This window comes from Dendrobates tinctorius, unplaced genomic scaffold, assembly GCF_039654945.1.
Source record: "Dendrobates tinctorius isolate UK_male_01 unplaced genomic scaffold, ASM3965494v1 ptg000064l, whole genome shotgun sequence".
NCBI lineage: Eukaryota > Metazoa > Chordata > Amphibia > Anura > Dendrobatidae > Dendrobates > Dendrobates tinctorius.
In genome coordinates this window covers 2,606,096-2,618,525 of record NW_027361732.1, presented here as the reverse complement: position 1 = coordinate 2,618,525, position 12,430 = coordinate 2,606,096, and the positions used below count along the sequence as shown (strand labels likewise).

At 48.3% G+C, this 12,430-nt stretch overlaps 1 protein-coding gene across 2 annotated transcripts in view; it reads left to right on the top strand.

The window, feature by feature from the left end:
- Positions 1–12,430, top strand: part of RB1 (RB transcriptional corepressor 1) — a 383,417-nt gene that overhangs the window by 193,893 nt on the left and 177,094 nt on the right. Inside the window, exon 16 of one of the 2 annotated variants that reach the window (XM_073580240.1) lies at positions 5,462–5,538. The exons of the other annotated variant lie outside the window; for it this stretch is intronic. Within the exon in view, the coding sequence (XP_073436341.1) occupies positions 5,462–5,538 (77 nt within the window). The remainder of the gene's footprint in view (positions 1–5,461; positions 5,539–12,430) is intronic. 2 annotated transcript variants of the gene reach the window in all.

Here is a 12,430-nt window from a genome sequence, read left to right as displayed (position 1 = left end):
CGTGATAACGTCAATTGTTATAGAAAGGTCGGGTAAGGAAAATCTGTGAGATGGGGAAAGATGATTAGTTCAGATTTGTCCACATTGAGTTTGAGGAAGCGAGAGGAGAAGGAGGAGGATATGGCTGATAGACACTCTGGGATTCTGGACAACAGAGAGGTGACGTCTGTGCCAAAGAGGTAGATCTGAGTATCATCGGCATAAAGGTGGTACTGGAATCCGTGGGACTTTGAGTTGCCCCAGGCCAAGTGTGAAGATTGAGAAGAGTAGCGGTCCTAGAACAAAGCCTTGGGGGACACCAGCAGAGAGAGGGTGGGATGAGGAGGTCGTGTGGTAGTGAGAGATGCTGAATGTGCGGTTGGAAAAGTATGAGGAGATCCAGGATAGGGCAAGGTCTTTGATACCAAAGGAGGAGAGAATCTGTAGTAGGAGGCAGTGGTCAGCTGTGCAAGGCGAACCCATATGACACACGTGACCCTGGATACACCGCCTCCAGTGGAGCGAATTTAAATAACAAGACGTGCAGCTGGATACACCGCCTCCAACTGGCGAATTTAGATATTACACGTATATATACAAAAGTCTGCAAACCCCGCCTCCAGTAAGGCGAATTTAAATAATAAAGGGAAACCTGGGAAACAATAACAATGGAGAGCCCTGCAATAGGGAAAAGGGGAAGTGGAGACCACCTGCACTCCCCTGAGTCAGTGTCTCTACACTCCTATCGTTCCCTATGCCGGTTCTGCACCGGGCGACGCACAGGAACCTCAAAACCCTGACTCGCCCTGCACCTAAACCCTCACTAGGGAATTGGTCTGTGCAGAAACTAATCCCACCACTGCACTAAACACACATAAGGAAAAATGACAATACAGGGGGACACCACTTAGCTTTGCTCTGTTGCTTATGCTCCCCGCAACAGAGCACACCACCTGCGTGCATCTTCTCCTTCAACCGGATCCATCACCTTTGTGCCGCCTTGGAGCAGAGTCCACCACCAATTGCAGCTGCCCAGTAAACAGAGTCCCAAAGATGAGTCCAGCTTCTGCCAAAAAGTCCAGCATGCTTGAGTCCAACTTTTCTGCCAATAAGTCCAGTATGCTTGAGTCCAGTTTTCAGCAACCAAGTCCAGCATGCTGAGTGCAACTCTCACCATAGTCGCCACTCCACCAAGCCATGCAAGCACTTCCTGCTGACACCATAAACTGCGACTCCACCACGACATGCCAGCCCTTTTTGCAGACTCCATCGTTGGACTCAACCAATCCATGCCAGCTCTCCTTACAGACACCATAGCTGCCACTCGTCCCCTCTGGCTGGGCTGCCCAGGACTCTTGTTCAGCTCCATCTTTCACCCAGGCTTACTTGTGAATGACTAACTATCACCAACAGTGATTGATACACCTGACACTCTTTTATAGAGCATTCACACCTGCATTATAATTACGTGCACAAACTAAGGTACTAGAGTGCAATACCGCTCACCACCGGGGCAACTTAGAACAAACGACTCCACAGTGCAATAATTCTAATGGCCACCGGGGGCAATCACACCACTTTGGCACATAGCCAAAGGAAAAAAAGTTCAATTTGTCCATTTAACATGTCAGATCCAGCCTGGATCATGACAGTACCCCCCCCTTAATGAGGGGCCTCTGGACCCTCATGACCACTCCTCATCAGGGAAACACCTACAGCGGGGACGCCCAGATCCAGAGTTCACCCCCGCCACTACCTGACACTTCAGGTTTATGACAAACGCACCACTGGTATTGGCAATGTATGTTTTGGAGGCACCACATATCTCCACAGCGCCGACCTGGGGAACGAGTTATGTATGTGTATGTTTGTTATGAGCTGGTAAGACTCCACAACACACTTCCACAAGATGTTTTTTGGTGGCCACCCATACATGCTCGTTCACACACAGGTCCGGACCCGAACGTTTATTGCCACACATTCGATTGTCATTATTCGGTGAACTCACTCTTGGATCGACAACAGAGGCGTACCCCTGTGTCACCACACTAACACCCCGGCTATTCACCAAGGGACACCACCCTCCAACCCTTTCACCATGAGGTCTGCACCTCCCAGGGTTGGTTAATGGCGTGGGTTGAGATATGCCCCCACTCCCCCACAGCGCACCTGCTGCTCACACCTGGAGGAGAAGGGAACCGGGATATGGAGGGAATATACACTCGCTAGTCGCCTTCCTCCACACGACCAGGAGGGGACGGCTTCTTCAGTGGTATTGAAGATTTGGCATGAGCCCCGCGGACTATAACACCAGTCTGCTCACTACAGGGACGTACCCCTTCACCTCGGGGAATACCAGGCAGCTCTGTGGGGCACTAACTCCTCCCACCTGCCTTGGTACCTCCGCGTGCAAGAGCAAGTCTCGCTCCCCAGCAGCGACTCTAGGGGGCTTCATTGCCAGGGCCGCAATTTTGATTTTTCCGGTTGAGCCAGAGGGAAGGCCCCAGACCCTGAAAATTGCTGCCGCAGCTGCTTCAACACCATGCAGCTCCTCGCACACCTCAGTGAGGCCCAGCGGCAATTGCTCACAGGTCTCCACATGGCCAGGGCTAACCAGAATAAAAAAAGTAAGGTTGGTGATAATGTCACGGTCACGTGTGTCTGGACGCAGCGAGTACCGCAAGGCGAACCCATATGATACACGTGACCCTGGATGCACCGCCTCCAGTGGGGCGAATTTAAATAATATGATGTGCAGCTGGATACACCGCCTCCAACTGGCGAATTTAGATATTACACTTATATATACAAAAGTCTGGAAACCCTGCCTCCAGTAAGGCGAATTTAAATAATAAAGGGAAACCTGGGAAACAATAACAATGGAGAGCCCTGCGATAGGGAAACGGGGAAGTGGAGACCTCCTGCACTCCCCTGAGTCAGTGTCTCTACACTCCTATCGTTCCCTATGGCGGTTCCGCACAGGAACCTCAAAACCCTGACTCGCCCTGCACCTAAACCCTCACTAGGGAATTGGTCGGTGCGGAAACTAATCCCACCACTGCACTAAACACACATAAGGAAAAATGACAATACAGGGGGACAACACTTAGCTTTGCTCTGTTGCTTATGCTCCCCGTAACAACCCACCACCTGCGTGTATCTTCTTCAACCGGATCCATCACCATTACCGGATCCATCACCATAGTGCAGCCTTGGAGCAGAGTCCACCACCAATTGCAGCTGCCCAGTAAACAGAGTCCCAAAGATGAGTCCAGCTTCTGCCAAACAGTCCAGCATGCTTGAGTCCAACTTTTCTGCCAATAAGTCCAGTATGCTTGAGTCCAGCTTTCAGCAACCAAGTCCAGCATGCTGAATGCAACTCTCACCATAGTCGCCACTCCACCAAGCCAAGCAAGCACTTCCTGCTGACACCATAAACTGCGACTCCACCACGCCATGCCAGCCCTTCTTGCAGACCCCATCGTTGGACTCCACCAATCCATGCCAGCACTCCTTGCAGACACCATAGCTGCCACTCGTCCCCTCTGGCTGGGCTGCCCAGGACTTTTGTTCAGCTCCATCTTACACCCAGGCTTACTTGTGAATGACTAACTATCACCAACAGTGATTGATACACCTGACACTCTTTTATAGAGCATTCACAACTGCATTATAATTACGTGCAGAAACTAAGGTACTAGAGTGCAATACCGCTCACCACCACCGGGGCAACTTAGAACAAACGACTCCACAGTGCAATAATTCTAATGGCCACCGGGGGCAATTACACCACTTTGGCACACAGCCAAAGGAAAAAAAGTTCAATTTGTCCATTTAACTTGTCAGATCCAGCCTGGATCATGACAGGCGGAAGCCAGATTGTAGATTGTCAAAGAGCAAGTTAGATGAGAGGTGGGAGGAAAGTACAGCGTGGACATGCTGCTCCAGGAGTTTAGAAGCGAATGGGAGAAGCGATATTGGGCGATAGCTGGATGTGGCTGTTGGATCGAGGGTTGGCTTTTTAAAGATAGGCATGAATGTGGCTTGTTTGAAAGCAGAAGGGAAGGTACCAGAAGTTAGTGATAGGTTGAAGAGGTGGGTTAGGGATGGGATAAGAGTGGTGGTGATGTTGGGGAGGAGGTGGGATGGGATAGGGTCAAGTGCACAAGTGGTAAGGTGTGATTTGGAGAGAAGATGAGCAAGCTCCCCTTCAGTGATGTTAGATAAGGAGGTTATGGGGTTTGGGCTTTGGTTGGGAATGCAAAGGGGTTGTGGTGGTTGAGCAATAAAGACTTGCCGTGTTTGGTCTTGTTTTTGAAGTGTGCGGCAAAGTCCTTGGCAGAGATTAGGGAAGTCGGAGGGGGCAGTGGTGGGCGGAGTAGGGAGTTAAAAGTATTGAACAACTGTTTGGGGTTGTGGGATAAGGAAGATACAAGGGATGTAAAGAAGGCCTGTTTAGCAGAGGTGAGAGCTGATTTGAATGCAAGTGTTGCTTGTTTGAGTGCAGTGAAGTCGCCTTGTGAATGCGGTTTCTTCCAACGCCGTTCTGCAGTTCTGGATCATTAACTCATTAACTCAAAACTGAAAATAAAGATTAAGAAACAACCTCAAGGCGTATTTCAATACCCAAGGTATCACTTTAAGGGCAGAGACGGACTGCCGTATTTCTCGTGCGAGAATCGCATTGTTAAACTCTTACTGGCTGTTGGCTCTCCTGACCTGAGCTTGACGGCTGCATAGAAATAGATGGTACTGTCTTGCTCGGGTCAGGAAGGGTGTCAGGCCAGTCCGTGCAGTGCGATGCTATTCTTGCACGAGTTATACGGCCGTCAGTCTCTGCCCTAATCCATATAACAGCACCGACCTGACCCTGTCTGTAGGTTACTCAGCACAATCCTGCTGACAGGTTCTCTCAAGCACCTCTCCAGCTTTTTTGTTTATTTTAGTGCTGGTGTGGTTTCATGGATTCACTAATGGTAAGTTCCCTGCACCTACTTTCATGCTTACCAGCCAACATCTTCCATCTGTTATCCGAGCCGCTCCAGTAGGCTTTCTGCAGATTGTGACATGCCAGATCACTCCAGTGTTTACTTGGGCGATCCAGAAAGTTACTACTCAGTGTAAATCTATGAGAGCCAGAAGAAGGTTCTCATACACTTTCATTGGGAGTTTTCGACTGTTACTGTTCTGTCAGTTGGTAATTTGGTGGAATGGTACCAGAGTGGCACCGGGAAGAGCTGAAGACAGTGGCTGTTAAGTATTATACTTAGTGATGAAGTGCCTCTTTACAAACATTTCATATTATTCAGTATCAGATTTCAGGCCTGATATGGTTTGATTTTTGCAGTTTAGCCTACTTCATTGCTGCAGGAGAATTTTCATGTGCAATCAGAGAATTTTTTTTATAGTTACTAGCTTTGTCAAAAAACATGATCTGGTTCTGTTTGCTTTCCTTATTTTATTTTTCTTTATTTTAATACAGCAAATTGTTAAATAATGAGACATTTCATATATGTCTTTTGGCCTGTGCTGTTGAAGTGGTCGTAGCTACTTATGGAAGTAAGTATAAGGATTTCCATTGATTAATCAGATTTATTTTTAACATAGTAACTTTTCTTTTTTTTTTTTTAAATAAATTCTTTATTTAAGAAATTTTTAACAATCTGGAAAAAAAACATAACAGAAAGAATACATGGCATCTTTTCCATGTCATGTAGAACAAGTTACTATTTGCATGGCCAAATGTATTCAGAACATAGTAACTTTATGGGCGCAGTCAGAAGGCCATATAACACAGCCGACGATCGCATCGCAATCCACAGACTGGCTCGTTGGCTGTCCTAAACCGAGCATGACAGCTACATAGAAATCTGTTATGTAATGGTCAGGAGAGCTGCCGGCCAGTCCGAGCATTGCGAAGTGATTGTTGTCTGTGTTATTCGGCCGCCTGAGTGTACCCTATATCAAATGTTCTACTTGAAACTTAAAATTTAACTCTATGTACAATTTGCCCACAATTACTAGCAAAAGAAGCTGTCAATCTTGTGAAAGTGCAAAGTGACACGGACAAAATGCTACTTTTACAGGCTTAAAGTAATTTTCCACTATTTGACAACCTGTTATTAATAACTTCAATTTGCTGCAGGATAAAAAAAAAAGTACTTGCTTACCTATTGCCACTGAAGTTAGGTTATTGACAGACAGGACTTCATTGATTCCTGTCGGAGCAGACCCCGTCAGAGCTGGGATAATGGAGTTGCAGGTGTTTAGAATAATGACCAATGCTTATTTCATTATTTTATATATTTTAACTCCGGCAAAAAAAAAACCCAAAACAGAACAGTAGTCTTTACCGGACTCCTGCCTGCTTCTCCATGGTTTATTTGTCTTTTAAAGATTAAAACTTAATACCTGGAATAAAAAAAGCTGTTTTTAAAACTTCAATATGTTCACTTGTAATTTGAGTGAGTTATTAAAGGGTTATTCTCAAAAAATCAAGTTATCCTCAATCAATAGGATAATCGATAACTTGCCAATTGCTTGGGATCTGGCCACTGTGGCTCCCAGTGATTAAGCTCGGGGCTCAGGAACCATGGGATTGGGACTCTGCAGCTCTGTCCTGAATGGAGCGCATTTGTGCTTGTTCTGCCTCCCTTCCATTCAATGACCGCTATTCATCAGTGTTTTTTGCCAAAAATCTGATGTAAAACTCATTTATAAGTATCCAAATTTTTGAACAACCAGTTTCGTGTCCAGCTCTGTCAAAATAGGCAGAGCTGGGATGGAATGGGGTTGTGATGCCACATCATGTCCAAGCTATAGCAAACCTTATGCCAGAATTCTTGCTCTAGTCCCTGAGAGGAGTAAGAATTGTGACTGAGGCTCAGGCCAATTTTCAAACACACCTGATTCTTTAAAAGCTGTACGCCTCATAATGAACTTGGACCATCCGACTCCAACATGCCTGATCGTTGTTCATGCCGGTTTAATGAATCTGGGCCATTCTCTGTTCGACTGCAGAGTACAGTGCTTATCTTCTTCCGTGAGCCCCATAGATAGTGAATACTAGAGTTGAGCGACTTTTGGTTTTTTAGGGTCGCGTTTCGTTTCGTGAAACCCGACTTTTCCAAAAGTCGGGTCGAGCAAGATCGTCCGATTATAGGGAAAAGTCGGGGTCGTCCCGAAACACGAAACCCAATGTAAGTCAATGGGGAATAAAAGTCGGCAGTGAGAGGAGTACAGGAAACACACCTACAGTGCCCATTTGAATGCCAAAAGCATCAATTCTTCTTTCTTAAGCTTGTCAACCTTGATTAACTTCATAATACAAGTTACGCACTGAAAAATGGGGGTTATTTGGCTACAAACTGTGGGGAGGGATGGCTGGCTCCAGGTTTTCATGTGCCCTGGGCGAAAGAGCGCCCCTTTAACACATACCACAACTCATCATGCTCCGATACGGCAGAGAAATAGCGGTATAGTACAATGAAAAATACCTCACTTTTTACATCTCATGACGAGGCCCATCTATTTCTCCATAAAGAATCATTGGTCCCATATAATGTTTGAAACAGTATATGATGAGCTCCACATAATGCTACAGTATATGTTGGTCCCCATGGATGAAGCTCCACTGTCTTATGGGCCCAAATAATGCTCCAAACATAATGGGCCCCATTTCTAATGCTCTAGTGTATAATGGGCCCTGTAAATGCTGCTCCAGTGTCTGATGTCCACCTTTGGAATGTTCCAGTGTATGGTGGGCCCCATCTATCATTCTCCAGAGTATAGTGCTCCCCAAAAATTGCTGTCCCAACATTGAAAACAATCAAATAAGTCTCCTCGCTAGGGAATCCCTGTACTTGTCTGGACAGGTGCTGTAGCTTGCTTAACAGCTCGCCAGCCGTTCTCACGCCCAGTATGGATTACACGTGATTGCACAAAGGTGAGAAAGGGTACCGTATCCCCAGATAACATGTATGGATAGCGTACACATTCAAAATATGTCTCAGGAGGCAGGCTCAGACGGTGTTAGGCCCAGTATGGATTGCACGTGATTGCACAAAGGTTAGAAAGGGTACCGTATCCCCGGATAACATGTATGGATAGCGTACACATTCAAAATATATGTCTATTCAGCATGAGGCAGGCTCAGACGGTGTTAGGCCCAGTATGGATTGCACGTGATTGCACAAAGGTTAGAGAGGGTACCGTATCCCTGGATAACATGTATGGATAGCGTACACATTCAAAATATATGTCTCAGGAGGCAGGCTCAGACGGTGTCAGGCACAGTATGGATTTGACGGCCCAGATTACACAGCGGAGGAGCAGGGAGAGGTAAAGATTGCAAATGCTGGGGCCCTGCCCAAGCAAGGGGGGCCCACTCGTGGGCGTCGGTACTGGCACTGGGCCCCTCATAGTACAGCGGTGTGTCTGACGGCGGGTGTGCACCACCACCGTCAAAGACACTTGATTGCACTATGAGGGACCCTGTGCCAGTGCCCGCGCCCAAGAGTCGGCCTACCCACCTGTCCAGGGCAACGGCACTCGCACGGTGTCGTGCGGTAGGTGGTGACCCCGGCCATGGGGGGGGGGAGGCAGCACAGTTAGGGAGTTTTAGAAAGTGGCATATGTTGATGTTGGACATTCAGCTGATGCAAAAGGCGAAATAGGTGAAGTACCAGGAAGAGGTGGACCAAAGCAAGCCATTTTTCTGTCACCCTATGTGTCATCAGGGGAAGGTGGGACAAAATCCTTGGAAACCCATGCGTGGTTCATTTTAATGAAGGTTAGATCATCCACATTTTGGGTTGACAGACGGGTCCTTTTTTCTGTCAGGATTGATCCAGCTGCACTGAAGACTCTTTCCGATAGCACACTTGCAGCTGGGCAAGCGAGCTCCTGTAAGGCATATTGTGCCAATTCAGGCCATGTGTCCAGTTTAGCGGCCCAATAGTCAAAGGGGAATGAGCTGTGTGGGAGAACATCGATATGGGAGGAAAAGTAGTTTGTTACCATAGTTGACAACTGCTGTCTCCTGTCACTTTCCATCGATGCAGTATTACCAGTTGTGTGAGCGGTATTTGAAAAATCAGTCCACAACATTGTCATGAAACCCCTGTCTCCAACGCCACTTCTGCTGTGTGCACCACGAACACCTCTGCCAAGCTGCCCCCGGCCCGTACGGCTCGTGTGAGAACCATCACCGCTGCTGTGTGCTGGGAATGCCTCAAGCAACCGATTTACCAGAGTTGCTTGTTTATTAGCCAATATTAGGTCAAGGTTCTCCTGTGGCATGATGTTTTGTAATTTGCCTTTATAGCGTGGATCGAGGATGCTGGCCAACCAGTAGTCGTCATCGTTCATCATTTTGGCAATGCGGGGGTCCCTTTTTAGGATCTGCAAGGCATAATCTGACATGTGGGCCAATGTTCCCGGTGTCAATGATGCACTGCGAGTGCTGGGTGGAGGAGCACTTTCTGGCAAATCCACATCCCTCCAGTCACGCACAAACCCTGTACCAGACCTTGCCACGCCAACATTTTCACTTGCCCCACGAGATGCATCCTCCTCCCCTAAGTAATCATCCCCATCATCCTCCTCCTCCTCCTCTTCTTCCTCCACCTCGTCCAGGAGAGGTCCCTGAGCAGACAATGGCTGAATGTCATCAAGGATTCCCTCCTCTTCCTCCTCATCAACATTGGCTGCAGACGCCTGCTCCTTAAGGTGCGTCAAAGTTTGCATGAGCAGACGCATAAGTGGGATGCTCATGCTTAGGATGGCGTCGTCTGCGCTTACCAGCCGTGTGCATTCCTCAAAACACTGAAGGACTTTACAAAGGTCTTTCAGCTTCGACCATTGCACACCTGTCAACTCCATGTCTGCGCTCAAAGTGCCTGGCCGTGTATCCTCCCACAAATGCATTATGGCCTGCCTCTGCTCGCACAGCCGCTCCACCATGTGCAGGGTGGAGTTCCACCTTGTTGCAATGTCGATAATGAGGCGGTGGTTGGGAAGGTGGAGCAATCGCTGCAGCTTCTGCATACGAACGGAGTGTACAGGCGACCGGCGGATGTGCGCGCACAGTCTTCGCACCTTCTGGAGCAGGGCTGTTAACTCCGGATAATTTTTGAGGAAGCACTGCACCACCAGGTTCAAGGTGTGAGCCAAGCAAGGTATGTGGCTGAGTTTTGAAAGGGCTATGGCTGCCACAAAATTACGGCCGTTATCACTAACTACCTTGCCTGCCTCAAGATGTACACTGCCCAGCCATGACTCAGTTTGTCGCTTCAAGTACTCGGCCAGCATCTCGGCGGTGTGTCTGTCGCCCAAACACATCATCTGCAACACAGCCTGCTGACGCTTTCCACTAGCTGCTCGATAGGGGGACACATCGTGTGCAACAGTGGCAGCTGCAGATGAAGTGCTCGTACGACTGCGCTCTGTGGACGAGCTTTCGCTTCTGGAGGAGGTGGAGGAGGAGGAGGGTCGAACGCCTACAGCCAACTGTTTCCTATACTGTGGGCTAGGCAGCACTGTCCCACCACCGCTGTCCCCTGTGGACCCTGCATCCACCACATTAACCCAGTGCGCAGTGATGGACACGTAACGGCCCTGGCCATGCCGACTGGACCATGCATCAGTTGTGAGGTGCACCTTTCCGCTCACTGACTGCTTGAGTGCATGGACAATGCGGTCTTTCACATGATGGTGGAGGGCTGGGATGGCTTTGCGAGAGAAGAAGTGGCGACTGGGTAGGTCATAGCGTGGTACTGCATAGGCCATGAGTTCGCACAAAAGCTGTGCTTTCCACCAACCGAAAGGGCATCATCTCAAACGAGATTAGTTTGGCAATGTGGGCGTTCAAACCCAGTGTACGCGGATGAGAGACTGAGTACTTTTTTGACCTACTCATAGTGTCTCGGAGGGTGAGCTGGACTTGAGAGCTGCATATGGTGGAAGTAGCGGTGGACAGGGCGGACTGAGAGAGGGTTGATGATGGTGATGGAGTTGGTGTTCTTTCTGATGGCCTAGAATCAGTCTTTCGTTGATATAACAGTGGGATTCCCTGACTGCTGTGGCCTTGCAACGACACCTCAACATTTGCTGCTGTGCTAACCGGTGGGCTTACAGTGGGGGAAACAATGTAGCGTTGTTGACTACCTTCGTTGTGATCAGTTGCACATGTGGCACTTGAGGTTTGGTGTTGTGTCCACGCTTGCAAGTGCATGCTGGTTAAATGTCTAAGCATGCAACTGGTATTCAAATTTTTCAGATTTTTCCCTCGGCTAAAGGTCTTTGCGCACTTCTTACAGAGAACCTTGGCCTGATCATGAGGATTTTGTTCAAAAAAGTGCCACACTGCACTCTTCCTACTTTGGCAGACATTTTGCGGCCTAGCACGCTGTGATCTTTTGACCCTCTGGACAAGCTGTCCAGCAACTCTTTTGATGTTTGGAACCTGTCTTTGGAGTGCTCCGGGCCTGCCAGATAACAGCTGTTGCGATGTCGATGTCTGCTGTGGATGCTCCTCATCTGAGCTATTGGAAGCAGCACCCTCTTCCCCCAATGGATGCCAATCTGGGTCAACAACTGGGTCATCCATCACCTCCTCTTCTATGTCATGTGCACCTTCCTCTGTGTCACCGTGTATGGTGGTATAGTGTGCGGGAAGGGGCACCTGAGTCTCATCAGGGTCAGAATCTGGCTCTGTACACTGCGAGGACAATGTAGTGCTCTGAGTGAATGTACCAGCAGAATCATCCATCAGCGGCTGTGCATCAGTGCACTCCATGTCAGATTCATCTTGGCCTGGGTAATTCACCATTTCACTTGATAATCCAGGCATGGTATGTGAAAACAGCTCCATGGAGTAATCCGTAGTATGGCCTGCGTCATCCTTCAATCTTGGTTGGGGTGAAGGACACAAGGAAAGGTGTGGTTCATGAACATGAGCCTCCAATGACGACTCAGTGCTTTTACTTTTTACAACTGAAGAAGAGGAGGCGATAGAGCTGGAGGCTGAGTCAGCAATGTAAGACAAAACTTTTTCCTGATGCTCTGGCTTTCAAAGCGGTTTGCCAACTCCTAGAAAACTAAGCGTTCGAGGCCTTATGTAGCCAGACGATGACGCAGGCTCAACACCTCCTGCATTCGGTCCTATTTTGCTCTTGCCACTACCATCAGATCCACCACCAACACCATCATTACCAGCTGCCAACCCCCGCCCAATTCCACGGCCTCTTCCACCAGCCTTCCTCATTTTTGGTAGAAATGTAGACAAAATCCAACAAACTATATAGTATGTAAAACAAGGTGTCTATAGGACAGGGGAGATTTTGAATTTCTGCACACACTTTTGGACACTGGACACTTTTGGATTGTGTGAGGCCCACTGATATCTGAGCGCTATGTGACAGGCTTGATGGCACAGCTGTGACCTTAGTGA